The 26,667-nt window shown below is 46.9% G+C and overlaps 10 protein-coding genes and 1 non-coding gene across 11 annotated transcripts; 6 read left to right on the top strand and 5 right to left on the bottom strand.

The window, feature by feature from the left end:
* Positions 1-812: 812 nt before the first annotated feature.
* On the bottom strand, positions 813-4,890 carry F4817DRAFT_350073 (fungal-specific transcription factor domain-containing protein). Its single transcript, XM_049304904.1, has 5 exons — positions 4,292-4,890; positions 3,400-4,116; positions 2,560-3,340; positions 2,119-2,415; positions 813-2,059 (listed from the first exon to the last, which is right to left on the bottom strand). The coding sequence occupies exons 1-5, from the start codon at positions 4,475-4,477 to the stop codon at positions 1,245-1,247; spliced, it is 2,796 nt and encodes a 931-aa protein (XP_049155095.1). The 5' UTR covers positions 4,478-4,890; the 3' UTR covers positions 813-1,244.
* Positions 4,891-5,936: 1,046 nt separating this feature from the next.
* Positions 5,937-7,542, top strand: F4817DRAFT_350070 (CGI-121-domain-containing protein). Its single transcript, XM_049304903.1, has 3 exons — positions 5,937-6,762; positions 6,961-7,083; positions 7,169-7,542. The coding sequence occupies exons 1-3, from the start codon at positions 6,574-6,576 to the stop codon at positions 7,475-7,477; spliced, it is 621 nt and encodes a 206-aa protein (XP_049155094.1). The 5' UTR covers positions 5,937-6,573; the 3' UTR covers positions 7,478-7,542.
* A 241-nt stretch (positions 7,543-7,783) lies between these two features.
* Positions 7,784-9,328, bottom strand: F4817DRAFT_361565 (proline dehydrogenase; the record flags this gene model as incomplete). The annotated part of the gene is made up of 2 exons (XM_049306429.1): positions 7,784-9,236; positions 9,303-9,328. 2 exons carry the CDS (start codon positions 9,326-9,328, stop codon positions 7,784-7,786), a joined length of 1,479 nt encoding a protein of 492 aa, XP_049155093.1.
* Positions 9,329-10,090: 762 nt separating this feature from the next.
* On the bottom strand, positions 10,091-11,338 carry F4817DRAFT_256042 (uncharacterized protein). Its single transcript, XM_049299219.1, has 2 exons — positions 10,802-11,338; positions 10,091-10,721 (listed from the first exon to the last, which is right to left on the bottom strand). Exons 1-2 carry the CDS (start codon positions 11,232-11,234, stop codon positions 10,546-10,548), a joined length of 609 nt encoding a protein of 202 aa, XP_049155092.1. The 5' UTR covers positions 11,235-11,338; the 3' UTR covers positions 10,091-10,545.
* Positions 11,339-12,678: 1,340 nt separating this feature from the next.
* F4817DRAFT_256026 (uncharacterized protein) lies at positions 12,679-15,079 on the top strand. Its single transcript, XM_049299217.1, has one exon. The coding sequence runs from the start codon at positions 12,794-12,796 to the stop codon at positions 14,495-14,497; it is 1,704 nt and encodes a 567-aa protein (XP_049155091.1). The 5' UTR covers positions 12,679-12,793; the 3' UTR covers positions 14,498-15,079.
* F4817DRAFT_350062 (uncharacterized protein) lies at positions 14,602-16,891 on the bottom strand. Its single transcript, XM_049304902.1, has 4 exons — positions 16,026-16,891; positions 15,907-15,965; positions 15,144-15,844; positions 14,602-15,049 (listed from the first exon to the last, which is right to left on the bottom strand). The coding sequence occupies exons 1-4, from the start codon at positions 16,290-16,292 to the stop codon at positions 14,718-14,720; spliced, it is 1,359 nt and encodes a 452-aa protein (XP_049155090.1). The 5' UTR covers positions 16,293-16,891; the 3' UTR covers positions 14,602-14,717.
* A 1,066-nt stretch (positions 16,892-17,957) lies between these two features.
* Positions 17,958-20,172, top strand: F4817DRAFT_256031 (general substrate transporter). The gene is made up of 4 exons (XM_049299218.1): positions 17,958-18,252; positions 18,315-18,391; positions 18,473-18,708; positions 18,781-20,172. Exons 1-4 carry the CDS (start codon positions 18,157-18,159, stop codon positions 19,965-19,967), a joined length of 1,596 nt encoding a protein of 531 aa, XP_049155089.1. The 5' UTR covers positions 17,958-18,156; the 3' UTR covers positions 19,968-20,172.
* F4817DRAFT_256332 (uncharacterized protein) lies at positions 20,172-20,910 on the top strand. The gene has a single exon (XM_049299221.1). It carries the CDS (start codon positions 20,377-20,379, stop codon positions 20,749-20,751), a length of 375 nt encoding a protein of 124 aa, XP_049155088.1. The 5' UTR covers positions 20,172-20,376; the 3' UTR covers positions 20,752-20,910.
* A 210-nt stretch (positions 20,911-21,120) lies between these two features.
* On the top strand, positions 21,121-21,618 carry F4817DRAFT_319858 (Alpha/Beta hydrolase protein; the record flags this gene model as incomplete). Its single annotated transcript, XM_049301110.1, has 1 exon — positions 21,121-21,618. The coding sequence occupies one exon, from the start codon at positions 21,121-21,123 to the stop codon at positions 21,616-21,618; it is 498 nt and encodes a 165-aa protein (XP_049155087.1).
* Positions 21,619-22,259: 641 nt separating this feature from the next.
* F4817DRAFT_350060 (uncharacterized protein) lies at positions 22,260-23,318 on the bottom strand. The gene has a single exon (XM_049304901.1). The coding sequence runs from the start codon at positions 23,039-23,041 to the stop codon at positions 22,430-22,432; it is 612 nt and encodes a 203-aa protein (XP_049155086.1). The 5' UTR covers positions 23,042-23,318; the 3' UTR covers positions 22,260-22,429.
* Positions 23,319-25,291: 1,973 nt separating this feature from the next.
* On the top strand, positions 25,292-25,363 carry F4817DRAFT_t142. The gene has a single exon. It is a non-coding gene; the product is annotated as a tRNA-Trp (tRNA).
* The last annotated feature ends 1,304 nt before the right edge of the window (positions 25,364-26,667 follow it).

The following is a 26,667-nucleotide window of genomic DNA, read 5'->3' as shown; positions in this document are numbered from 1 at the left end:
AATATAATTAAGGGATAGCTACTCCGAATACCAAGATATAGAACTCCCCCGGTCATCTGATTTACGAAAATATATATCCCTTCCATATTAGATTCATCTAACGCAGCTTGAGTCGAACTAATGGATTAGCAACCTTTGCAGCATACCTTTCATAATCTCCGGATGATGAGCTATACGTAATCTCCTGAAATCACGTCAGCTTAGCACTTGTAGAGATATCAGAGCAGCAGAAGCAGGAAAGAGCATAAAGCTTCAACCCCCTTCAGTCCAGTACCTCACCCGTCCGTACAACCGAACTCCGGCCTAGAACAATCCAAAGGCCAGAGACGAATTAGAAAGCCATGTGCTACCATCCCACGGTATCACAACGATGACTCAGATCAAGACGCCAACCCCATCCCTCGATCTTCACGATTCACTTCTAAGCGCCCAACCCCCACATCTCAGATCCCTCACCCGGGAACGACGCCGTCACACCAAACAAAGGCAGATGACTAAGTAGCTGCCATACATGGCCTGCGTATGCATGCACGCAAGTACGACATTAGATCTACCGAACGCACGTACCCGTGTCGCCAAGCAGGGCGGCGTTCCACGTCGATCGGATCATGTAGCCTTCCGCCACCGCCAGCTTGACGCCTGTAAGGAACAGCATGCACCCCCCGTGTGCGGTGTGCGATTTGGACTACTTACCGAGATTGGATTTTGAATAGAAGAGAAAAAATAAAAAAGGATATGAGTAAGAAACATCAGCACACATTATTAAGGCATCAACGTAATGGCACCTCTCACAGATGGATCGCCATATTACGTGGCCGAACGAGCAATTAGCCTCGAAGCAGTAGGTGGTATCTTTACTCACGATTAAATACTAGGTATCCCGGTCCCCTATTTCGCCGCGCGCCCGTCTCCAGACCGAGGAGTCCCTCCCCTGAGTTTTATGTACAAAGATCTAGATATACAGTAGCCCCCTTTCATACCCCAAGCTGTCGTATGGTACATGACCGTCGTCAGAAGTAACCACTCGGATGACTAACGCCGCTTTAACCCCCCCGGATAAACATTCAAAATGCTAGCTAAGACTCTGCTATTGGTGATAACGATAAAAAAAAAGATATCCTCCCAAAAATGCGCGCTCGTGAGAGATAGCGAAACTTCATCTAGACGCCCGCCTCACCCGTAAATATAAATACTTTAGATTGCTTACAAAATGGGGTGACAAAGTCGGTATAAGATGCTATTTTTCAAGTACCGCTGACCCCGTCTGAAAAGAGAAGTAATGGCCACTGCATGGTGGCCGTAGTGGTCGCAGGGGTCCCGTTGATAGGTACTGCCATACCCAGCCCGTTGGCCCCGGTGCCGTCGACATGTGTACCTGGTCTCGGATCGGAACTACCTAGGGACATCAGAGCAGTAGCGCTATATCTCTCTTGGTTGTCTACGATGGCGGCCGTCCAGTCCTGCCAGGTATTTCCTCCCGAAGGCTGCTGTCGCCACATTATATGTGCTGGTTGCGTCATCTGCGTTGTTTGTGTAGCAAACGTTGTAAGTGGATTTTGGTCCGCTGCTTGGACTTGAGCTTGAGCTTGAGCTTGTGCCTGCGCTTGTGCTTGTGCTTGCGCCTGTGCTTGGGCGTGCGCGTGAGCATGAGCCTGCGCTTGAACTACGGCAACCTGCCCAGCTGCTTGCGCGTATAGAAAAGAGTTGTTCGGGTCGTAGGCGATAGTATTGGTTGGATGTGTAGTAGAGTCGGCGTACGAAAGCGAAGTGTATGTTCCGGACTCAGAACCTGCTTCTGTGTAATAATTGTTGCGCTGTGCTGCGATGACGTGGCTTGCCGAGCCATTCACCGACTCTGTATCGTTATGGCTGGGGTTAGAATTTGGCGCCGCAGGTAGACTGACATAAGCTGGCGAGTGCGGGGACTGCTTAATTATGTCTTGTGATAGAGGTGGTTGCTGAACAGGTTCGTTGGTCTTTTGAACTTGAGCGTGTTCTATCCAGGTGATGGTGCGGTCTATGATAGAGGATACCGCATCATGGAGACCCATGCCGCAGTCTATAATGGTAGGCATGCTATTAGTGACTTATGAAATTGAAACCGAATTATAAACTTACCCATCATATTGCCAGTCTCGGCGAGGAGAGTTAACCATAGTTTCATATCCTCACGAAGGGCTTGGACCTCGGCCGCGTTGGTCTCATGCCGCCTCTCCCAGTGCGCAACTAAGGTCGAAAATATCGCTGTGACGTATATAGCAAGACAATACCATGTGGTGTCTAGAGACTTTAATCTGTACAGTTTATATAGAATTCCAAGCAAATCTTTTGCAGTATCTTCACATATCTTCGTGTTTTCAGCTATTATTTTTGAATCATTTGCTATACAGGCGGCCGGGTGCCGTAATGTGATTCCTAGAACACTTTTATTAGTAACTGGTATATAGAAGATACCGCAAGGGGGCGAGCTATGAGGGATCATTTATATGATTATCGATAGAAAATCCCGGAATATAAATTATAGGTTGGGTTTGTCGTTGAGCGTTGGGGAGCGCTTACTAAATTCGAGGGCCATATATTCGGCGTAAAGAGCAAACATAGATTGATCATGCTCGGATTGCCCCACGCCGCGGTACTTTAAGCCGGGAGGGAGATTTTCTCTCCACGCTTCGAGTTGTTCTTCGAGCGCCTCAACCACGGGAAGGTATCTGCTCGGATCCTTTCTTGCGCAATATATGTTCGCAAACATCTCAAGAAATAACGCAGATATTCTAAAGGCAGAGACACCAATCTCGTAGCGGCACGTGGCTGTTCTTGTGGTATCAACTCCATCCTCAGTCAGAAGTTCATCCGGTATCGTCTCTGGAAATTCAGTATCGATATCGTCTAACCGAATGGGCATAGGACGTCCCATTCGGCCGTTTAATGTAACAGCTGTCGAAACAATGGCCCACCATATCCGCTTTCGAAGCTCATTCTCAAGGTTAGTTTCCTCGCCGGGGCTCTTCCAGGCGCGGTGCAAGTTAAGTTCGATAGCCATAGCTAGAGTATAGTTGCTTAACATATTACTAGTTGTAGACTTAGGAAACCGCATTGTGTGTACACAGAGCATAGCTAAGGCTTGAACGTCGTAGAGGGTTTTGGATGTGGAGAGGTCGAAAAACTTGCTTAAAGCAAAATGATAATGTTTATTAGATAGGTCGTTTAAGCGAGCCCTCTGGTCAGGTTGTTCCCGATTCCGGATTCCATATTGGAGGTATATCGAGGCAAATACTAGATGGATCATGGTAGTTTCGGCTACGGTGGGTTTGAAATTAGGGTCGTCGTAAAGACGCGATAGCTGAGGCGATTATTTAATATGAGTTTAAATTAAATTTGGGTATAGCAATGTGTACTTACGAGTGTCATAAAGGTGGGCTTATGTAGGACTGGGTGGAAGGGGTAAATCATAAGGAAATACCATTCGGCGTACGTGAAAGCGTCATCTCTAGGAGGATAGTCGACATGCAGTGCCGGGTTGATATTCGTAACAGACTGCATCATAGCCTGGGCAGATTTGTTGTAAACCGGAGTGTGAGCTGGAGCATCAGGAGAGGGCTCGTCCATGTCCGGCGCATCGAACGATCCGATATCTATGGTGCTTCCGAGAATTGATAGAGTCGTGCCTTTGATGGAACTTAGAGGAGCCTGGTCCGCACCAACTCCTATATGAGCGTCTGTCGGTCTTGGCTCGACAGCGGAACGCAATGTGCTTGCGTAAGGTATACTAGAGAGTCGATTTCGATCCTTCGTCCAGGCAGACGATCCGGGTTGGTTCCATTGTGTCTTTCCTACGGAATCTGGTATCTGACCGCTTAGATTATCAATACCTCCATCAGTAGAGTTTTTGGCCGAAGGGAATGGACGCGAGTGTTTAATTTCAACGCCATTTTGATAAAGCAGCTTTTCCAATTCTCGAATATGATTTAACATATCTGTCTTCTCGCGCTCTAACTGTTGCATATATCCTCTTCGCTCCGTCCGGCCTGTGACTCGATCTGTCACGTAACATTCGAGGTTCTGGTTGATGCAATGCGAGCAGCCCTCGGGCAGAGCGTCGCAGCGGATCTTGCGAACCTAACATGATCTATGTTAGATCTCGGCTGCTTGGTATTGGACAAAGGAGTGAAGAAGCACGGCGTGGCTAAATTCGACGAACGGTGTCGTTGGGGGATTCGGTGCAACGGTTGTCTCTCGTTCCTCCTTTATTTCTTCCTCTAACGTAACCGGATGTTCAGATTAAAAAACATACCTTACACCGGTCGCATGCTTGTCCGGTCCTTGTGTAGGATTGAAGCTTGCTCTTTACGACGCTCGAGAAATCGCTAGGAGCGGCACGGTCGCGGTCTAGGCGAGGCAGCTTGCATTTGGCGGCGCCATCGGAAGGGTCGAGGTCGGTAACGTCACCAGGCCGTTTCGGCGGACGGCCTGGAGGCATGGCAACACGAAGCTTTGGAGGCCCGCGATTTGGGAGGGAAAAAAACAACCTACAGACCTACAAGACCTGCGGTTCGTTGGCGCACAATGGTTGGAGCTTGTTTCGCGACAAATCGAAAATGGAGTTTCCCGAAACTCTAAGACCGGACGACTTGGGGAGGGCCTTACCTAATAAGAGCTAGCTAGCAGAGGTAGCAGGAGAAGGCAGTAGCAGCAGGAGGCAGTTCAAATTCAGTGCAAGCACTCAAGGTACGCAATGGCAATGCAGGCGTGCATGTATTGCATGTATGTACCTATATTAGCGTACATTATGTACATCTTACCCAGATAAGGGTGCATATTGTACATGCATGTGTACATACACGTACACGGACTTTGAAAGTCTATGTCAATCTGAGCTCAACTCTAGTAAATGAGCTTAATCCAAATTAGCTTTATGTGCACAGCCTCCCTCTTCAAGTTTATTTTTCAAGTTTAATATTTTAGTATAGGAAGGAATACGAAATGTCCGTCACAGGAAATATCAACAGGGAAACGGAATATGCCGCCGTGCTCGGCCTTGATTCTAAAAACCGTCGCGCATTATTCAGATCGAACGGGTCTCAACCAACGATACGGAGATGACGGGACCACGGGGATTATTTTTATTAATTGTTAGTGATAGTAGCGCAGGGTGCAGTCAGGGTGCCATCAGGGCGTCTGCTTGTCTCATTCGTCATTCGCTGCCCGCCGTGAAAACCTCCACCTAAGAACGACATGTCTGTTTCTGCATAGCTCGTGCCAGCCAGGACGCAAGGAGCCGACCAAGTCGGGGTTTTGTCTAAAATCAGGAATCCGATTGATATTTAGAGAATACGTGCGAGTGCGAATCCGAGCATCATCAGCAGACATACGAAGCTTCAAGCATCTTGATCGAACCATCCTGCAAGTCAATAAAGGTATCCATCGGTAGTCGGATTGGAATTCCAACGACAGCCGATTATGACGGACCTGTGGCTTACCAGGGAGATCAACCTCATACGATACGGATGTTTAGAAGACAAAGTCAGATCATAAGATTAACGGCGTAATTATAGTTGTCATATACTACACTATATTAACTCTACAGTTATAAAATTGAAGAAGAAGAAAAAAATGAAACTCTTGTTATACAGAGTTCCTGTTATACAAAAGCTGTGCTAGCGTCCTCCAGGAGCCCTCGACCTTTGCTTAAGCCCTAGAGATGGGGTCTTGGCTTGAAACCTAGGCGTAGATTAAACTGGGTTACTAATAATACGTAGGTAAGTATTCTGTAGCCCCGGTCACGATGGGGTTTCTAGAAGGATGGGTAACGTAGATGACGGAGCCGCCACAATTACGCAACAAAATAAGAACCTAAAATAGACTTACCATGACGGATATTAAGGGACTATGCTTCAACTTGAATAGGAGAGTATCGTTTTCATTTCCATTTACGTTTTCATAATTTGGCTATGCTAGTGAGTGTCGGTACCGAAGCAGTAAGAATCTTTATCTTAGGTGTCATAAGCTTTACCTGCTTCGTCCGCTTCACTTTTTTCTATATACCTATACACGGCAAAGAATGTTGGGGGCGATGGTGGCTTGAAACGTGAGTGATGAAACGAAGTGAACCAGATGGTCGGGTCAGCACATATCATCAGATATCCGACTTTAATTTTTCATTCTATCTATTCTACTTATTAGTATGTCATGGGACTTAGCCTCGTCATACCTACGCGGGAGGACCAATCCTCAAAATTGAGATGTGACGATGTTCTGAAAAAAGGGGGTTAAGTTACCAGGAAGATATCGATAACAGGTAACTACCAAAATACATACAACAGTACCTAAGCAAACCAGCTGCTGTCAACTGTTCGTCGTGCCCCTCCATACATACATATGTACCTAATGTATGTACCCCTCTCCGCTAGTGAAACCTAGTGAAACCCACTATCAGTTATCATCCCAAGCACCTACACTATGTACTGCATAGGTAGCTGCAGTATCATCACCATCCACCCCGGCGACTTGGATTTATAACTCTCTCAATACTAAAAAACGGAATTTCGGAATTTGCCAACGGGGTAACCAATAAAAATGGCCTCTCCAAGCGGTAGTCAACCAGCATCATCAAGCTTCGTAGAAACCGTCAAGCTCGAACACGTGCCTTCAACATATACAGTTCTCCTTGGTCTCTTTAAGGACGTCACAAACGCCGAGTTCTTACAACAGCAACTGCTTAGCCGGAATGCTGAGTATGAGTATGCCTTCATCGACGCTAGTTCTGTATGTCCCTCACCCCTTAAACTTTTATACATATCACGTCGTCTACTCTCATTTCCTAAGATAGGCGTGTAAATATATAAATCAGGATACGAAAACATCTACATAGTCATATTTGTGCTTTGAGCTTATAAGACTAGAAGGAAATAAAAATAATGTTAGAAAGAAGCTATACTAATCTGATTATCTCACTACCGATAGGTAATATCGCGCGTTCAAGTCTTAGCCGCCGTATACAAAGCGATAACGATACACATGAGCGGTAGCATGAAAACGCCCAACGTTCATTCTGAGATTGTGTGCTCCCTCAGTCCAAACAATAATGTACGTAGCAATACGTCTCGCTCTCTTCTTATTTTACACTCATCTATTAGCTTATCAACTTGCCTCCATATCTAACCCTGTCCAGATCTCAGAAGCTTACCGCCGCTTCGGTATCACTCCAAGTAGCAAAGACCTAATCGTCATCAAAGTACTAATATCATCCTCCGCCTTTACTCCCGAAGCAGTACAGCAGCACCTCCTCGACAACGTTCAAGGCACACCCGCCCCATTCACAGACGAGGTCCTGCAATCGGGCCTTACGGACCGGGCCAAGGTGCGCAAGTACTACAAGCTGAACGGTGTTGGCTGGCTAGACGGCATTAAGGACGAGTCCCTCCAACGTAGGGAGACCGAGCTACTGGTGCTTGGGAGCATGGCACTGAGAAGTCTTTAGTTATAGATCTTAAGACGAGACGCGAAAAGGACGTAGTTTAGGTAACCACGTATAACATTAATAGGTAGTGGCTATTGATAGCTTTCGGCGTTACAACCGTAAGTTTTCCCCTTGCAAATTGAGGTGATCCTGATCTCCCCTGATAGTAAATACCTATATCGGAATCCCATTAATTCGTAATTCATTACGCCTGCACACCTAGACTTGGTAGGGTATTTGTGTGCTTCTCTATCGAGTACCCTATTGGTACTCAACTTGCTTTATGCTGCACCTGTTCTAACTCGTACTCCCTAACCTTAATACACCTCACGCCGCTGCCAATCCCAGAGAGGTCTTAAACCGCCTCTTAATCTCATTCCACATGGCATCACGCCCGCTCTTCGTTCTTGCTACTGCGTCCTTGTTTTCGTTCGCTCTCCTGAGCAAGTACTTCATGCACTCGCCTGTAGTGCCCCAAACGATGTACTTATAAGCCTTTGGCACGTCGCCCTTGTCCCGGACATAGCCTTCGCATCGCCGCGACGCGCACACTAGCTCGCAACTGACCTCATCCGCCATGCCCTGTAGCTGTGCGATCGCCAACTCCGTGGTACGGTCGGACTGCTCGCTATCTCGGATTGCCCGTGCCCGGCGCACCGACTCTAGATTGTGAGACCCTAATATGATACTGACACGCGGGAATTTGAGGCCTTCTTCCGGTGACTTTAACACGGAACCCCACTGCCGGCAGATAAGGCTCGCCGCGATTCCATTGTACATCGCGTCTGTGTCGGCTTTGGTATCATGGATGATGTACCGTGGATCTGAGCCGAGGTATGCGCCACGCACGAGCTTGACACCTAACGTAAAGCCCTCCTTAGCCGCCACCGCGAGGTGTTCACCAAGTGTCGCTGCTGTAGATTTCAGATAAGCTTGATATGTGCCATAGATAAGGGCGTGCCCAGGTATCTTGTTATGCTTGCGCTGGTACTCTAAGGTCCAGTCGTCGATGCCGGCCTGAACTGTCATCTGTTCGGCATCGAAGAGCAGAGGCACATCCCTCTCCGCTGCCAGGGCACAGATTTCGTCGATAGCCTTGCGCAGATGCTTCGGCGGTGGTAGGCGATTCTTAAGCGCATACAATGCTTGCCGTCCGGCGCCAGTAAACTTGAGCGCGACGAAATCCCCAGGCTGCGCGAGTCTCACCGTCTCTAAGGTCCCTGCCGCCCAGGGACCAATTTCGCTACGTACGCATTCCTCAGCTACGGGCCCCTCTTCGCACGCCGAGAGCTTCTGAGTCTGTGCGTCGGTGAGGACGATCTCCCGGGCGTACCCCAGGATAACACCTGTGAAGCCGATCTTCTTGAGGCCGTCGATAGTATGATGGACCTCGGCCGCATTCTCACCCGCGCAGAATTGCGCGTAGAATGTCTTCTTTAAGAACCAGCGGAGCAAGGGGTTTTTATCCGGGTTGAGGACTGGCTGGTTGGAGTGTGCGAGGATGTTCATGATGGCCAATGAAGGAGGTAATAGAATTGGAGAAGATGATATGCTAGTAGTGGCTAGGTTACGTAGCACTGTGGATAGAGGAAGAACTGATAGTGGTGCGGATTTTGCCATCGGAAGTGAGTCGCCCGGTACTTCTGAGGGAAGATGGCTTACAGATGCCGTAGTAGCTAAAGTAGATTGGTCTGCGGGTGGTGAAGGTCTCGTTGAGGAAGAGTGTATCTTCCTTCTCGTCGTCGAGACTACCCTGAGCTTCTGGTTCGAGCCATTACGGCTTACGATATAAAGGCCGCATTGCGGATTCCTTATCGCATTTACATATATTGGTAGAAGGGACGACCTGCTTAACACCGAAACTCGTACCATTGTTAGCGTTTCGCGGTACTTAAACAACCTTGAAAGTTGAAAGTAAACTGGGCAGGCTATGAGAGATAAGGTATGGTAAGGTATGAGTGAGGGATGTAGGTAGGAATGACACGAATGGGAGCGCTTATGTAGGTATAATGAACAAACAGGAACAATGAAAAGTATCAGTATGGAGCGGGATGCTGTACTTTAACTACCTACATATGTATCTTAGGTTTCTACTGCTATGTATTCTAGGTGAACTCTTTATCTCCGGCATCGCAACGATCTCAGTCGCGTTGGTGAATGAAACCCGACTGGAGCGCATCGTCCGGCATCAAGGAAACACCTCGAGAATAGCGAATAGTCTACCTCGAAGCTCCGATATTCCAATCACGAATTCGATGACAATCCACCGGGAGTTCTTATCGTTGATGATCACGTGGACCCATCGAGTCCAAGAATGCCGTCTATAGCCGTGATGCAAAGATGCAGTAAATGCAGCCATTGTCCAATCAGAGGCCACGCCGTGGGGCAGCAGCATGAGAGGACCCGAAAGAGTGAGCAATAGACTGAGGCTAGTGCGCGTAGTCGACCTGACAGTCCCCTGGCATAGCATGGTCCGGTCCGGCTGTTGAAGGTGGCCGAATATAGCAAGAATAACCTGCGCAGATATTCTGCATGGTTCGAGGCCTCCGCGCTTAACGTGGGGTATACTAAGCCAAGCCGACTGGTAGACCCTGACATAGTTTTGCAGACAGAGATTACATATATGCGACGTTGGCCGAACCCGCTGATTCATAATGATGTTCTGTCGGGTAAACTATAACGTAACTTGATCTCGAGTAAGCCACGTGCCTTATTGGCTAACTAGCCCGTGATCATGTCTCTTAGACACAATCCTCACCAGGCAGAATGCCGTCAAAAACCATGACTTATACTGCGATGGCTAGTATCTTTTTTGACGGCATTCTACCAACGTCTTAGTAGCCATGACGGCCTTTATGTTCCCCTATAATGTACCTAGGTAGGTAGACACCGCGTCCCATCCGAACAAGTGGGTAAGCTGTCTAGTGCGGTTATTATAGCACTACTCCTATGCATGGAGCCGCAGTGTAGATATATGTACTGTCAGGGCCGAGACCGAGCTAAAGCCTATAGCCCTTTGCGACGCTCTCGGCACAACGCGGATGTAAGTGGGTGTCTACCTCAAATCCGTGATGTTAACAACCCTAGTTTCACGTCGTCTTCTCCTCAAGTTGAGTGACCTTTCCGATATGCCTCCGGATGAACTCGATATACCCAACAGACCGACCTTTGGCAAGAGACACCATGTCCTGGACAGCACCGTATGCGAATCCGAATATGAGGCCTTTTCTAGCAGTCCTCGCAGTTTCCGCAGCTGAAAAGCGATCTACATTAAGATAAACAATTAGATCAGGATAAATCAAAGCGACCGAATCAAAAGTGAAAAAAGAAAAGAAAACGCCATACTCCAAAAACTGAAGCCACCAGCCACAGCTAGACTGGCCATCACGGTGCTGAAAAGATCCTTGGTGCCTCGGTATACATCAAACAGATTCTCGGCGCAGAACATGGAGGTACTCAGAACACTGAGCCTCACACCGACCTTAAATCCTTCCTTCAACCCACCATATGCCAGATGGTAGTTCTTGCTCTTGTGATATAGGTACCACCCGGTTGTAGTTGTAGGTAGTCTGTGAGCATGTTCGGCTCTAAACCGTAAGCCGGCCATCTTACTACCTTGGGCGAGACCCAAAGTCATGCCTACACCAAATGCTGTCAACGCCGCAGCTGGAATGCGAATTAAAGGCGGAATGGATAAGCGGGAATCTTTCCATAGCTGAGAATATTCTTCTCGAGTGGGCGACCACTGACGCCTAACCTCGCTGTCGGATTCTGTCATATTGGACTGCACTACAATCTTGATATAAGTAGTTGTACAAGAAGATTGTACGGCGTTGATTATTCGGCAGAAAGAATTAATCTTTGCGGATTTAGGCAAGTGGGAAAGCCTTTATAAATTACCTAAGACTGCTATCGTAAAGTTATCCTGTACCTGCCTTGGAAAATTCAAAGCTGAAAAGTTCAATTAGACCCACTCGCCTAGGTACATGTACACCCTCAGACCCTGCAGGCACTTTACGCGGGCCACGTGCAGTCGCGATTTATTTGAGCTACAAGGTGGGTACATCACCTCTATCTTCATCTCCGCCGTGAATAAGAATTGTGGCGTCGTAAACCTGAGAATTTACCTAATAAAGAGTGGTTTTACCAATTATCATCTTAGCAACAAAAAAAAAAAGGTGCTTGAATATTTCTTGTGAATTAAGATGGTAAGTTCATGTTTACTCATATAAAGGCCTTATAACCGTAAAGTACATCTCAACGTTGTATATAAGCCTCTTGGTGGTCCTTCGAATTTCACGTCATACAGAAACATTCATTCGTTACTCATTTGCTCACTTTAGCATAGGATGTCAATGATATCGACCTATCTCTACGCTTCAAACATGGAATCCATACTATCTTCTTGTTTGTCGATCCATCAAGACCCTTCGGTAGCATAGCAGAGGATCTTTTGGAAGCTCTGAGGGCACGCTACCCTTCGGGATTGACTACTTTCCTTTCCTCACCGGACAAGACCGAGCTACCGAACGATCATTTACAGATCAAGTTCGCCTCACCAAAGATACCTACTGACCTCAGCCAAGGCTGGAATCCCCTTGAAGTTGGAGAGGAGGATACCCCGGTTAGCAAAGGCATCAAGGACAACAGCATTTTGGCGTTCGCATTCTGCCCCGAGGATGCAGATGAGGGCTACGAGCCTGAGTTCACGGTCGAGTTCCCTAGCTTCGAAGAGGAAATAGAGGAGCAATAAGAATAGCAGTAGAGGGATGATTTTCATGAGACATGACTTAGGATATGATGGCTAGCCGCGATGGAATGCAAGTTCGGCTTTCGGATCTCTAGGGACGCGGAATGGGCAGTTCTCAAACTCATAGCTAGGAAACCCTTGGGAAATCTTGCCTTAATCCGAGTACGGACAATACGCAACAAGGCACTCAAATTAGGTGAACCAAACATGAGTGAAGTCGTTGCTATTACAATAAATATGAAGCTGAACCTGTTTGTGCCTTCGGTTCGTATCGGCACATTTAGCGACAAAGCGACAAAACCGGCGCGCGGTTAAGGATCCCAAAGCGCTATAATGTCCGACAGCCGGTCCTTCTGTTAGTGGGCTAAGTGGGACATCGGTACCTACATACCAGGGCCGCCAGGGCCGCCAGGGGCTTAGACACATGCATGTAAGAGGATCGACCCCTATTTTTATCTTTTTTTCCCAAAAACAAACTTCTTTGACAACTCACAACTATGCCTGAAATGTTTATTCTTTTCCTTCTCGAGTACCATTCTTAGGTACGATTTGTTATCAACAGGCTTCGGCCATATGCCGTCTTCTACATGTCCCCTGCGACTCTTCTTCGCAATGCTTTGCGAGCCCTCATCCCTCTCGCGGTAGCTTGTACTTTTTACTTGTATCTTTATCCTGTCTTTCTTGGCTGTGCGTTCCCACTCCCACAGACAGAGGACAACGTCGCCGCGTTTCAGGACACGGTACGACAGCATGTCCTTCCGAATTCGAGTAATGCCGCACCGTTCCGGCTTCTTGCGCTTGGCGACCCGCAGTTAGAGGGCGATACGTCCATCCCAAATTATAACCGCGAATCTTTCCCTCACTTGACATGGGCCATTCGTCACCTTACCTACAAGACTGATCACCCGTCCCTGCGTAAACGCCTGCGACAGGTAGTTCACGATGTTGTTGATATCTTCTTCGACGATATTCCCGACACGCTCGAGTCGATTCGCAAGCGAATAGACTTGTTTGGAAACGATTTCTACCTTGCCCACATCTACCGGACGCTACGATGGTGGACAAAACCCACCCATGTTACCGTTTTGGGGGACTTGTTGGGAAGCCAATGGATCAAAGAGAAAGAGTTCAACCGCAGGAGTTGGAGGTTCTGGAACCGTTCGTTTAAAGGAGGAGAGCGTGTCCCTGACGAAGTTGCTACCTATCCCGCCGAGGAATATGATTTAGCTGGAATACTGGGTGTTGAGGATGACAATGCTGCGGCCTGGCGCCGCAGAATTATTAATGTGGCTGGCAATCACGATGTCGGCTACGCTGGTGACCTGACCGTCGAGCGACTGGAGCGATTCGAACGTGCCTTTGGCAAAGCTGCCTACGAGCTGCGATTCGAGCTACCCATTACCAATCCAGCAGCCAATGCGACTATCTACGACGAAGAGACTAACCCCGACTCTGATCGTTTAGCTCCCGAGCTCCGGATTCTTAACGTCAACAACATGAACCTTGATACTCCAGCTGCCGACCAGAGTCTCCAAGACAAGACGTATGCCTTCGTAAACGATATCATTAACACGGCTACTGCGGTCGAGTATCAGGGCCAGTTTACGCTTGTCCTGACCCATATACCGTTGTACAAGCCCGACGGTGTCTGCGTTGATGCTCCTTTTTTCGATTTTCATCCTGGTGGCGGTGTTAAGGAGCAGAACCATCTATCGGCGGATGCGTCTCGTGGATTCTTGGAAGGCATATTTGGGTTGAATGGCGATCCAAGCGCACCAGGGCACGGCATGGGTCGCAAAGGTGTCGTGTTGAATGGACATGATCACGAAGGCTGCGATACGTACCATTATATCAACCAAACGGAGGAGGGTGATGAACGTCAATGGCGGGTTACTCGGTGGCCTACCGCCAGAACAGGCGAGCTTCCCGGGAAACCCGGAGTGCCAGGTCTCAGGGAAATCACCGTTCGAAGTATGATGGCTATGTATGGTGGTAATGCTGGCTTGCTTAGTGTCTGGTTCGAAGAGGATACCTGGGAATGGAAATACGAGTTCGCTACTTGCGCCCTAGGTCGCCAGTATTTTTGGTGGTTTGTCCATGTATTTGACCTCATCGTGGTTGTCGCTATTGTAGTCTACGGCGTCTTGCAGGCAGCAGTAGCAGCTGGTTTTGACATCGATAAATGGCCAGCAGCGAAAACTAATGCCCCTCCTATTACCGTCAGCGTTACCGCAAACGGAAACGGTGTAAAAAAGCCCGTTCGGGTTGGTAACGGCGAAGCTAAGGAATAGATTATCTTGTATAACAAGCAACGGGTCTACGGTACGGAAGTGTAACGAGTCATGAGTACCTTGTACTAATATAAAACATAGATTAGACAACTAATAGAAGACCAATTTTAGTATCAGCATTGTTATACGTATGAATTTCTCTTTCCTATATGTGACTTGAGTTTCAAGTATAGAACTCGAACTAGTTAATATGAATGAAAGGAGTGTATCTTAGACCTCATTATAACTTGAAATCAATAACCACAACATCAACTCGGGGGCTCGACTCTATATCTGCCCCATTAGTAGCTCGTGTGAACACCGATAGTACGTTGTCATAATCCAGCCGCGTGGTGTCAACTAAGGGCTCCGTCGGCGGGAATCCGTTCTCCCGCCACGCGAGCTCGTACTCGGAGTAGTTAGATTCCTTAGACGCCTTTAAGACTGTCAAGACTGGCGCTGTGTGGTCCGGTAGGATAAGATACAGGTCGTCATCTTTGCTTACGGCCAGCCGTCCTCTCTTGCCCCCTTTAATGCCCTGGACGTGAGGGAGGGCACGTTGCGTCCAGACGCCTGTTTTTTTGGTTGGCACTTCTTAGCACATATTCCCATAGCAATAATTGGGGGAAAGGGAAATGTGAACGAGAGGAAAAAAAGATAGACAAACCTTTCGGTGATCGATAATAATGCTTCCACTTCTGCTCGCCATCCTCCGCATCCCGATTCAACACATGTACCCCTCCCTCATGATCGATAGCCTGCGCCTCCTGATTCGAGAGCCCCGAGCCCTTAGGAATCTCAAACGCCACGATTCCCGGTGCATCAGGTCGTACACTCTCGCCCTTCGCCAAATCCGCAATCAACTCTCCCGCCCCGTTCCGCCACGACTGGCCCCCGTCGTCGGAGTACGCATAGCAGATATTATGATTATTCTCAGCGGAGTTCGGCCCGCGTTGTTGCTTGTGCTTGATATCCAGCGGGTCGTCCCAGCCCTCGTACCACACGAAACCTCGGTACACCCACGTCGCGTGCAGCCGGCCGGCGCGTATGTCTAGGCCGTGGATATACGGGTTATTATCGACACCTTTAAGATTCGTGCCTAGAACCGTGTACCCATAGGATCTATCTTTCCGCGGTCCGTATACAGCCACGTGGTCGTCGCCTAGACCGGCCTTGCCAGTGCGGAACGAGAAGAGCAGGTTGCGGTTGAGTTGCACGAAGCGCGGGTATGTAACATAACTGAGCAGTTCGTCGTGTTCTTCCTCGAGACCGGGGAGTTGCGATAGGTGTGGTGTGAAAAGAGAGGCGGACCACGGGAAGGATTCTGGGGTGTGGGCGACACCGGGTTGGGAGTAGCGATATCTTATTCTACCGTGTTGTAAGTACAGGGTCTAGTAACTACGTGTTTTAGGTATTCCATGGTATCGTACCTGTCGCAGTGGTGGTCATACGAAAGATGGATGGTGCCGTCTCCGGGACAGATGCCGAGCTTACGTCTTACTCAGTATGCTTCTTTTCTCGACTCTCTTAAGGTATTTGTTTATATTACCTGTATAGTGTTATGGCCATCATCCGTTGTCTGAGGATAATCCTCAAAGATGAGAGTTTCCCACTTGCCCTCTGGAAGTTTCCTACGTGATAGATGAATATAGAGCGGCTCTTGAGCGGAGTCTACCGATAGAGAGCTGTAGAAACTTGCATACTGCCACCCGTTGTATGATTGGATAACATCCTGCTGAAACGCGTTGCCGTTCAGGACGCAGTTCCGGTGCGTCGGGTCCAAGCCAAGCACCGATACGGATGGCTCAGCCAGCATTTTCTTTTCTTCTATTCCGTTTTTCTTCTATTCCGTTAAAGAAAAAGATATGAATGGTAATGAGGCTCGAGAGATAAGCCTGGAAGGAATGTAGTAAACCGTGACGCACCGGTAGAAGACGGTAAGAGGCTAAATGAAATCACGAAGATCTGCCGTTCGATGTAACAATATCGACTTCTAGAACGAAATCGAGTGGTTCGCGATAGTGTCACAATATATTGCGCGCAGCTCAGACGCTAGTTAGCAGACACCATATTCAATTGTGACTATAGCCTATCTCCGTGGTCAATCGATTTTACAACAACACTCGTATGATGGAGCTAGCATTCAACTATGTATTGTTTAAACGACCAAGTGCCGGTATAGCAATCGCCCGAGTTGAAGGCCGATAGGGTGGACAAAAGAGCCTCGAGTCGATATGTGATCCGCAATAGTTGAAACGACCCATTAAACAATACGAAGTACCCCCCGCGCATGTAGGTGATGAGTATGAGATGGAGGATTTTATTCGATAATTACGACGTACTGCTTGCTTAAAGGTTGCTGTATACTACTTCAAGATACTTTTTGTAGCTTTAACTACTATCTTGTGATACGTATCTTTTATAATATTCGCCCCTGAATATATTTACACATATTGTCCTTGCATATAGTTCTATATCTCAACGTCGTAACGAGCTCTCGGGGACCTACTTGTATACTGAATAACCTCTGGCTCGAATTGCTTTCTATGTAGTTGGAAGGAATATACATATCCCATCAATATTTACACCGGTATCAAGATCGTCGTATATTCTTATTTGCGTAATAGTATCTTCACCATCAAATACCAAAGCTCTTCATATTCGTCATACGAAGTAATCGTCCCTAAGCTTACCTTTATTTGGTTGGTCCCGGCTTGTCTCCCCCGCATTGAGCCTAAAATGAAGTCCATCTCCGTAGTGGAGGTCGACCGTCACCCTGAACCGGCCAGGCTGGTTGGTCGGATCTACGCTGAAGAACTAGGAGAGCCTGCCACACCACCTCAATATTCGGCCCTGAGTTCCAACCCCCAGAGGTACATCTCCACTTCTCCTACAACATCGACTTCTAACCCTGTCAGCATATTCCTAGCTCTAGAAGGTGTTCTGCATTTGAACCCTTACGATTTATGTGATGGAACGATAATGGGTGTCATCTTTGCCGAGGATATAGAATCTGCAGCCGTATGAAGTTTCTCATGTCTATAGAAGAGAATATGGCTTCAAATATCTTAAATCTAAGCGCTATTGAATCTCTCTAGTAAGGATCTAACCCCAAATCTACGGAATAGTTCCCCAACCTTGGCTTCTCCAGTCCCCAGATCCTTTAGTCTTGGTGTCCCTGGCGGCCCATGGGGTAAAGAGGACCACAAGCCTACACAAGGGTGGGCTATCGGTGTACTTGCTAGGATTTCCTCGGTACAGCGAGCCCCAGCGCCTTTCATTCAGGCTATCTGGTTAATCTGTTTGGTGGAAGAATACAAAACCTGCCCATTTTCCATTTTCCACCCATCACATGGGTTTCCCAAAGGGGCTCCAGGCCCCAGATCTCCCATTCCGCTAAGCTGTGCGCTATCCTGACCCTGGCCCCCCAATAACGTGGTACTGCAGCAAGGCGAGAGAAACCTCTATCGGCAGCTCACCCACAACATGCATCTTTTAAAAGTAGGGCCTCGCCGCCCATCTCGCCCGGCACTGCTTGTTTATCCTTCTTCTCGCGTATCGCTAAAGATTCCCGGACGACAGCGGCGTGCCTGTTCACGATAAAAGAGAGCATCGCGGGCAAATAAGAGACGTCGACATAGGGAATAGTGGTCTGGGATTTATCCCATCTATCGACAATCATGTCGTCCTTATTAAGGTATATCGTCAAAAATGACGCCATGAAAAATGATCCCAAGGAAATCTATGGATGGAGGGTCTATCTTCTGGCCTGTTCTGTAAGCAATTGCTCTTTTATAATAAAATCATCTCTTATATAACTAACAAATGTTTTTATTAGGCTTGCTTTGGCGCTATGTCTTTCGGTTGGGATAGTGGTGTGATCGGAGGTGTCATTAATCTTGACTCGTTCATCGCGTGTGTCTCCCCATAAGAAACTACATTTGGGTGGTCTCAACCTAGACTTAGAATAACTTCTAACATCCCCTTCTGCAATAGCGCATATGATCTAGGGAGTAAAGACGACGTGGCGACGGCCAATCTTCAAGGAAACATTGTTTCAGTGTTGCAAGCTGGATGTTTCGTAGGCGCTCTCGTTGCTTACCCCCTAACGGATATATATGGTCGCAGGCCTTGCTTGATGGGCGGTGCTCTCTTCACTCTTGCTGGTGTAGCTATGCAGGCTGCCGCTTCTGGTCATCTTGAGCCTATGTATATTGGTCGATTCATCTCTGGTAAGTCCGTTCTGAATTTATAACTAGCACCCCCTTCGTGCGCTAATATCTAACCTCTAACCTACTGAATAGGTCTTGGTGTTGGTTGCTCTAGTGTCGTTAACCCGATATATGTTACCGAAAATGCGCCTCGAGCCATCCGTGGTCTACTTACCGGATTATATCAAATGTTCATCGTCACTGGTAGTATGATAGCGTTCTGGGGTAACTATGCAGTCAGTATACACTTAAGTGGTCCTGCGCAGTACATTGTTCCACTGTCGATCCAAGGATTACCCCCTCTACTACTCTTCTCCCTTATGACTATCTGCAATGAGTCGCCGCGTTATCTTGCGCGCAAGGATCGTTGGGAGGAGGCGAAGGCGGTCCTCACACGGATCCGGCATCTCGCGCCTGACCATCCCTACCTACAAGATGAATTCCGGGAGATCGCCGATCAACTTGAGTACGAGCGACGTCTGGTTGGTGACGCTGGTTTCTGGACGTTACAGAGGGAGATGTGGACGATCCCCACAAACCGCAAGCGAGCTATCCTGAGCATCGTCCTCATGATTTGCCAGCAGATGACGGGTACTAACGCCATCAACACATATGCGCCGCAGATTTTCAAGAATCTTGGCATCACGGGTACCTCGAACTCGCTGCTCAGTACCGGTGTTTACGGCATTGTTAAGGTTGTAGCGTGCGCTCTGTTTTTATTGTTCATGGCCGACTCTCTTGGCCGCCGCCGCTCGCTGCTGGTCTCCTCCGTCGGGCAGGCTTTCTGTATGTTCTATATTGGTCTATACGTACGCATCTCGCCGCCCGTCGACGGAGAGCCTGTGCCAAGCGCCGGCTATTTCGCGCTAGTCTGCATCTTCGTTTTCGCCGCCTTTTTCCAGTTCGGATGGGGTCCCGCCTGTTGGATTCTGGTCTCAGAGATCCCGGCTGCTCGCCTACGACCCATGAATGTCGCACTAGGAGCTGCCACACAATGGCTGTTTAACTTCGTAGTGGCTCGCGCCGTGCCTAACATGCTGGCTACCGTCGGAGAGCACGGATACGGCACCTACCTAATATTCGGTAGTTTCTGCGTGTGCATGTTTTTCTTCGTCTGGTTTTTCATCCCCGAAACTAAGGGTGTTTCGCTCGAGCATATGGATCAACTTTTTGGAGTTCCCGAAGAAGAAAGACTGGACGTTACCGAGGGTACGAAGCGAGATATGTCCAAGGTTGAAGTTGAGGAGCATTCCAACCGGTCGGACAACAAAAGCGTTTAAAGGAAATGATGGTGAATATGAGAATGGAGATACCCTTTGATGCTAGTTAACCTATTATGGCTCTAGGTAGCTAGTGATCTATGATTTTAAAAAATAAATTATTTTACTTGATCTCGTCTTTCTATCAACCCCTTACATTGTCAAGGGTATATAAACGTCAAAGACCACGGCGAAAAGCATATTCAGGGCCTCTCACAACTTCTCTAATCGTCTATCTCTATTACGAGGGCTAATGCCTTACATATGTTCGAAGGAAGCATCCACTCTCTAGATATTCATACAATCGAATCTCTGCTCGAAACTGAGACGGATACGCCGACTTCTCATGCCATCTCGACTTCCTGGAGCTGCTCCAGAGAGAGTTACAGTAGCATACATACCAGAGCAATAGCCACCCAAGGTGGAAGAAATGGTCAAAGTTGACAAAATTTCCGTCCAGACGTGTATGATGATTAGCATGTCTTGTAAACCTTTGGTTTTTGTGGTGGGCACAAAATCGCTTCCCTTGCTACTAATGAGCACCCTGGGAAAGACCTCGGGGGTTAAAATGAGAGCATTATTCGAAGCCAGCATGTTTGAAAAAGATGTTGAATTCCACTCTCAGTCCGTCTTGAGATTTAGGAACCACATACAAGAGATTTCAGCAGGCGAAGGAGTAAGTGAAACAGAAGCCCTCCTGCAGAGAGACATTGCCAAGACAAGGGGATCGAAGATCCGGATACCATTGGAGTTAATACATCCATTTTCGAGTTGGGATTCGCTTCGATGGACATCATTCGCTTGAAAGTCTATATCAAATTCCGGTTGGGTATTGCGATAGCCAATATTATGCTTATAAATAACCCTACCGTGCGAACGCTGGCGGCTGCCTTGGCCGAGCCAGACCCAGCACATCATTCACCTGGTACTGGTACTACAATTGTTACGCTAGACTCCAATGCTGCACAAGTTAATCTCATAGAGTCATCAGTAATGGAGACATATGACTACGACCCAGTTGTCGTCTTGAATCCCATAGGTACTAAAACGCCCTTTTGGCTCGTCCACCTTGGTCTTGGAGAAGTTCTCGTCTTTGTTGGGTTAGCCCAACACCTAGTAGCAGATGATTGCCCAGTATATGCGCTTCGCGTTCGCGGGTTTGAGTCCGGCCAAAATGCTTTCATATCTATTCCGTATTCCTGAGGCAGTCGACACATACGTAGCAGCAATTCGTCGGCTGCAACCCTGGGGTCCGTATGTCCTCGCAGGTTATAGCTACGGTTCCATGTTAGCGTTTGGGACGACTAAGAAGATGAACAAGTCCGAAAAGAATGTGGTGCAATTTTTAGGCATCTTTGATCTTCCACCGCATATTAAGACGCTTATGCGCCAGCTCGGCTGGAACATGGCCCTGCTACAGCTCGTTCAGTTTCTAGGTATCATAGCAGAAGACAGTGTGGATCCAGCAGACATCTTATCGTACCGCAATGCCTCCCGTAGCGATGCCATCTCACGGGTGTTAGGACTTGCGGATAACTCGCGTATGGAGGTGCTAGGCCTAAGTTCACATGGACTATCCCATGAGGTTCAGGGGGGATATTATACTATGCTTGGGCAGGATCATGTCTCTAGCTTTTCTGACAAGCTACGTGCGGCTTTAAGGGATAACTAGAGGACTATAGAAATACGTTCACCGATAAGGATTTATTTACAACATTCTCATCATCTTATTGGTAGGGACTAACATATGAGCTTCGTATGATGGCGTTTCCTTTATCTCAGTTTCTGTAGTAGCACCCACTCAAGAGATTCTATACCAGCTTGAAACTCATGCCACCGGGATTCGTGACCCCGCAGCCGCTTTCTCGGTTCCTGCACAGGTAACTCAACCAATTAACTATAATAGATCTGTGTCACAGATCTAGCAGCCGACGCGTCAGGGGTGGTTAACCTGGATGTCATTTCGGCTCCATCAAAGGCGTGGGGGATTAGACATGGGTTTCTTTGAAATGTTTCAAATATTCGAGTAAATATATTTATAGTTCACAATTCCAAGTAGAGTCTTTAGCTCTGAATGGCCTTGGGTAGTTATTTACCTGGTTATACAGCACATGGTGTCTTGGCGTAGAATGTATATATAAGAAGGACTTCCCTCCTCACTCATACAGTTGATAGACTAAGTCAATATACAACATACAGGTCGTATACCGTATCTTTTAGCACCAGCCGTCAATACCAGGCTAATGCCATCCTACTTGATTTGCATAGCACAAGTAGTGATGTTAAGAGAACTCATTCTCGCAAAGATAAGAGTTGGTTTATTGGACTCCTAGGTCTAAGATTTATTATCAACAGCTACTTGGGTTATTTTACGAAGGCAGCCTGATTTTAGATATATACAGCCAATTGAATAGTATGCGGACATTAGATATTAGCGAATCGACATTCAGTGTCGCTTCTAACCTGTCTCCGACCTGTGTGGATCAAGAAAATGGTTGAAGAAGCCATCCTCTGACGAGCCAAACGGCCATGCTGATAAGCATAAGCATAAAAAACCATGATAAACAATCTGCTGTTACGTGATCCCGGAACGTTTGCGCTGCGTCGCCTTTGCTATTATTATGCGGGAACGGACGATCAGGTACAGGAACGTTCAGGATTTTGCATAGAGGCTCCCACCCTTGGCTGACTTTGTAAAAGAACAGCTTCTCTGGAGGTACGACCTGCCTTAGATGCTCCTCGTGCCTGCGAAGCGTGTCCTCCTCGATCTTATCCTGGTGGTAGCGCCATTTCATAATTTGATGGAAGCGTTCACGCCAAACTCCGTAAACTTGAGTCTTATGCAACCATAAGACCACGATAGGGAGATACCACGTCCCCATTAGACTATTCAGATAGTTCATACTCTTCCACCAGGACCTTTCCTCTCTAGTCGTTGCTATTACTATGGCGTCGGGATAGACGCGCATGATTTCAGGGGTGAGAGTCGCAGCGGGGCAGTCCATGGTTGCAACGTAGCCGTCGAGCACCTCCGAGATGAGCCAATCAAGCTTCTTCTGCTCAGAGAACGTCTGCGCCTTCGGAGCGAGCTCCATGATATCGAGCCAAGCTTTTATTTGAATAATTAGGCCCCCAAGGGACTAGATCCCGGAGTCGTGGACGGGGCCATCGAGAAGAATGGTGAGAGCTTCGTTGAAAGTCTTCGTGCCGGTACGTGACCTATATGGAGTCAACGCTGTTTCTTAAGGATCACGACGGTACATGTATACTGCGCTATAATAATTCGGCCCATTTCATGTCCAGGGACATATGGTCCTAGAGTAAAAGATTATGCGACTCGCTTGGACTTACATTCCAGCACCAATGACGCGAAACTTCGTCCCAGGCGGACCCGGTAGCGAAGGACCTTGACCCATTATGACGACTTCAACCACCAATTAGGGGTTCACACGACTCCACAGGACTGCGATCTCACTGTCGATATCTCGATGTTCTAGACGCTCGAACTGTCAAAGTATTAATGGCGTCGTATGAGCTGAAAATGGTGTCATCAATGGTGTCAATAGCATTTTTATACTTTTGCCAATCGTACCCCCGTACGCAGCTCTCGACAGCTGCAGCAAGGTTACAGAGCGCCAAGAACCGGGAAACGTATAGATGATGCGCGTTTCTCGATTATATTACCTTGGTTACACGGGTGATCTTGATGGCTAAACTGCATATACTACGCATGCTCGAGTATCTACATGGCTATGGTCGATCACTCACTGCCGAACGGCTGAAGCGGCTTCCTCGTGCACTTTACTCGGTCTACAATATGGTTCCTAGCAGGCTGGTTGTCTCGTCTGTCTGTACCATAGCAACGTCCTCCGAAACTTCCCCAAAAATCCCCAATGCTCTCATCTTCTGCTTCAGCTGTACGCGAGTGCCAAGCCGGCTGAAAGCAGACCCAGGAACGCAGATCTGGCATACCTTAGGGCTTGCCATATGCCGACGCAGATCAAGCTGAGCAAGATCAGCGTAATCCCTCTCGTGATAATCTATAAAGCAGGGTGATCGTCACTCCTAGTTTCGCGAAATGGCTAACAGGCGGGCTTTCAAGGCCCGCACAATGCAACAAATTGGTTCCCGGACTTAGATAGCCCAGGGGGGCAGCAACGTTGCCTATTGGAATTTTCGGATTTAGATAAGAAAATAGGGCACCTCCATATCGCATCGGATCATAGTTGGAACTGTCGGAACCTTCACAGGAAAAACAGCGGATAATATGTTCCCTAGCTAGTCAAGAGTTACTAATACGGTCACTTCGTCACAACTTCACATGTTGGCGCTGGCCCAAGTTGATACTCATCTCGCGCCCTTCGGGCAATAATGTGCCTCAATTCAAGGAGACAACTAGATTATGAGTCATATATTAAAGTCTATGATTTTTAACATTTTCCAACGCGTCGTAAAATAAAACACCTACTGTTTGCAATATTTTCCAAAGCTATATCATACTTCTACCAGACATCCCATTACCTATCAAAGAGCATTGTCCAAAGAGTGCAATGAAGCTTTCGATATAGTGATAGCATAACGAGCCATCTTTATTGTAGTACTAAGAACGCCGCGATCTATAATGTTTGGCTACCTATCAGGAGTGTCTCCCGTGATATTGAAGTTACCTATATTTCACTAGTAACTTAATACAAGCTTAATATCGGCCAAGTAAGTTTGTTTGTTAGCGCCGTACAATGAGAATTATTTCGGTCTCGTAGTCTTATTAGTTATCAATACTAAGCATCGTGTTAGAAACACACAATCTACCACTCAAACGTATAAAAGTGGTATTCAGTGTAAGACTCTTATAGATTTAATATTCCGGAATTTAATACTCCGTAATAACCCCTTCGCATATGTTTCTTAATGAAATCCTCCCAATCTCGTCGTTATAGAGAAGTTCCATAATAGAATCGTTAAGTCATAAGATCACGAGGTGGAATAAATGCGTGGAAACAAAGTTGTCCTGAAAGAAACTTTAACCCTAACTACGAAAGCTCACAGTCATACATACTGAAAGTATCTTGTAATCTAGATGTCTTATTTAGAATCCTTACATATGTATACCAGGTTTTCGCAAGTGGTCGTCTTATACTTGAAGTGACGATTTAGAATAGCCTTGCGGACGGCCTCAGCAACAGACAACTGCAATTGTATGAAAACAAGTTATATCAGAACAGAGTTGCTTTTGTATAACAAGCATAGTATAGTTTTGGTTTATATTGATTTTGGGGTTTACTATATAGCCGTTACATAGCAACTCTCACAACAGTCCAGTCAATGGATTACAGCAAATTCAAAACGGCCTCGTGGCGCAACGGTAGCGCGTTCGACTCCAGATCGAAAGGTTATCCGTTCAAATCGGGTCGGGGTCAAATATTTTTGCCGTTGGGGTGTATTATCGTTGGAATCGTGGATCGGTTTCTAGTGCTTGGGTCTAGACGGTCTGAAAAGTGTATGCCCTCAATTTAGAGTGCAAACACTTACCTGTCTAAGTGGAGTACTTAGCCCTAAACGCCGCGTGCCCTGAGAGGAGCCGGACTCCGGCGCTAGATACGCACACGTACGCGCGCGACTAGTCCAGGGCCGTCTTAGACGCTTAAGTTAACCTCCGTATCCTTTACCGAGCAGTAGCTTGAACCTGACTGTCGGTGTTATTTTTATTGGCGCTCTACATATTAAAGGTCTTACGTGTCTTTGATTTGTTTGATGTGGAGCAGCTGGATATTAACTATGTAAACTAGCAAACAAGTTACGCAAACTCTACCTTTTTCATTATTTATCTTAGCGGCTTACTTAGAGGTAGGTACCTTGCATAAGTTGTTAAATTTTTAAGTTTTGATACTAGTTGGAATCATATGTGTTTTAGTATGAGTGATTTTTAGAGCCTTATTAATCACGGTTTTATCTAAGTATATGTAAGATGGTAAAATGGTAAAATGGTAAAAAGTGTAACCTTCGTTATAAATAGCCTTGATGCTCGACTTTTTAGTTGGATACATTAATAATTAAACTAATCGGATGATAAAGTTACGCCTATTATTCGGTTTAAGCTGTAATACCTTCGCCGACATGGAGCATTATTTTTAAATATAATCACGCCTTTTAAATGCCGAAAGATTCGGATTCGGGTTTAGGCGTATAAAATTTCTATATGGGTTTAGTTTAAATAATAAAGCCGGCATGGCAGCATTTTTCAAAAAATTTCTCTTATACCAAGACTTAACTCCGTTATTTAGTTTTTTATTTTTATTTTTTATTTTTATTTTTTGAGAGAGAGAGAGAGATACCTAGGTTAGAGCCTGGCAACTTTTTACATACGCTAAGGGCTGTAAGCTACCTTCCTATGTGGGTACGATCGTCGTGTTACCGTGCTATAATAGTGTTCGCATTAGTTGATGCGAATGTTGCGTCCCTTTTAAGATAGAAAAAGTTTAGGATTTGAATCCTCTAGATAAATGTAGGTTGTAGTCGTTGACTTGGTCTATCTTTTCTCAATTCTTTTACCCTTTTGCAATTATGCACTCCTTTCAATTTTAGAACACTCCCTATCTTAGGAGTAAACTAGTTTTTGTCTTCGAGCGTGCTTTTCTTTTGGATCGGGATATCTTACTGCAACTCTAAATGAAGAATTCGTTACTTCGGCTGTGCAACAGTAATGATTGAATAAGCGCCTTTC

The sequence above is a fragment of the Daldinia loculata genome, assembly GCF_022478755.1.
Source record: "Daldinia loculata strain CBS 113971 unplaced genomic scaffold F4817scaffold_68, whole genome shotgun sequence".
Taxonomy (NCBI): domain Eukaryota; kingdom Fungi; phylum Ascomycota; class Sordariomycetes; order Xylariales; family Hypoxylaceae; genus Daldinia; species Daldinia loculata.
This window is presented reverse-complemented; position numbering and strand designations above follow the sequence as displayed.

Excerpts from the sequence above, each read along its gene's own strand:
- F4817DRAFT_256042 (XM_049299219.1), bottom strand. The coding sequence starts at position 11,234 with ATGACAGAATCCGACAGCGAGGTTAGGCGTCAGTGGTCGCCCACTCGA. Across the intron at positions 10,722-10,801 it reads TGGTGGCTTCAGTTTTTGGA|ATCGCTTTTCAGCTGCGGAA; the intron begins GTATGGCGTTTT and ends ATCTTAATGTAG.
- F4817DRAFT_256332 (XM_049299221.1), top strand. The coding sequence starts at position 20,377 with ATGGTCAAAGTTGACAAAATTTCCGTCCAGACGTGTATGATGATTAGC.
- F4817DRAFT_350060 (XM_049304901.1), bottom strand. The coding sequence starts at position 23,041 with ATGGAGCTCGCTCCGAAGGCGCAGACGTTCTCTGAGCAGAAGAAGCTT.
- F4817DRAFT_350070 (XM_049304903.1), top strand. The coding sequence starts at position 6,574 with ATGGCCTCTCCAAGCGGTAGTCAACCAGCATCATCAAGCTTCGTAGAA. Across the intron at positions 6,763-6,960 it reads CCTTCATCGACGCTAGTTCT|GTAATATCGCGCGTTCAAGT; the intron begins GTATGTCCCTCA and ends CACTACCGATAG. Across the intron at positions 7,084-7,168 it reads CCCTCAGTCCAAACAATAAT|ATCTCAGAAGCTTACCGCCG; the intron begins GTACGTAGCAAT and ends AACCCTGTCCAG.
- F4817DRAFT_350062 (XM_049304902.1), bottom strand. The coding sequence starts at position 16,292 with ATGCTGGCTGAGCCATCCGTATCGGTGCTTGGCTTGGACCCGACGCAC. Across the intron at positions 15,966-16,025 it reads ATGGCCATAACACTATACAG|CTCGGCATCTGTCCCGGAGA; the intron begins GTAATATAAACA and ends GTAAGACGTAAG. Across the intron at positions 15,845-15,906 it reads TATGACCACCACTGCGACAG|AATAAGATATCGCTACTCCC; the intron begins GTACGATACCAT and ends ACAACACGGTAG.
- F4817DRAFT_256026 (XM_049299217.1), top strand. The coding sequence starts at position 12,794 with ATGTCCCCTGCGACTCTTCTTCGCAATGCTTTGCGAGCCCTCATCCCT.
- F4817DRAFT_256031 (XM_049299218.1), top strand. The coding sequence starts at position 18,157 with ATGTCGTCCTTATTAAGGTATATCGTCAAAAATGACGCCATGAAAAAT. Across the intron at positions 18,253-18,314 it reads TCTATCTTCTGGCCTGTTCT|GCTTGCTTTGGCGCTATGTC; the intron begins GTAAGCAATTGC and ends TGTTTTTATTAG. Across the intron at positions 18,709-18,780 it reads TATTGGTCGATTCATCTCTG|GTCTTGGTGTTGGTTGCTCT; the intron begins GTAAGTCCGTTC and ends CCTACTGAATAG.
- F4817DRAFT_350073 (XM_049304904.1), bottom strand. The coding sequence starts at position 4,477 with ATGCCTCCAGGCCGTCCGCCGAAACGGCCTGGTGACGTTACCGACCTC. Across the intron at positions 3,341-3,399 it reads AGCCCACCTTTATGACACTC|CTATCGCGTCTTTACGACGA; the intron begins GTAAGTACACAT and ends TAATCGCCTCAG. Across the intron at positions 2,416-2,559 it reads ATATATGGCCCTCGAATTTA|GAATCACATTACGGCACCCG; the intron begins GTAAGCGCTCCC and ends AAAGTGTTCTAG.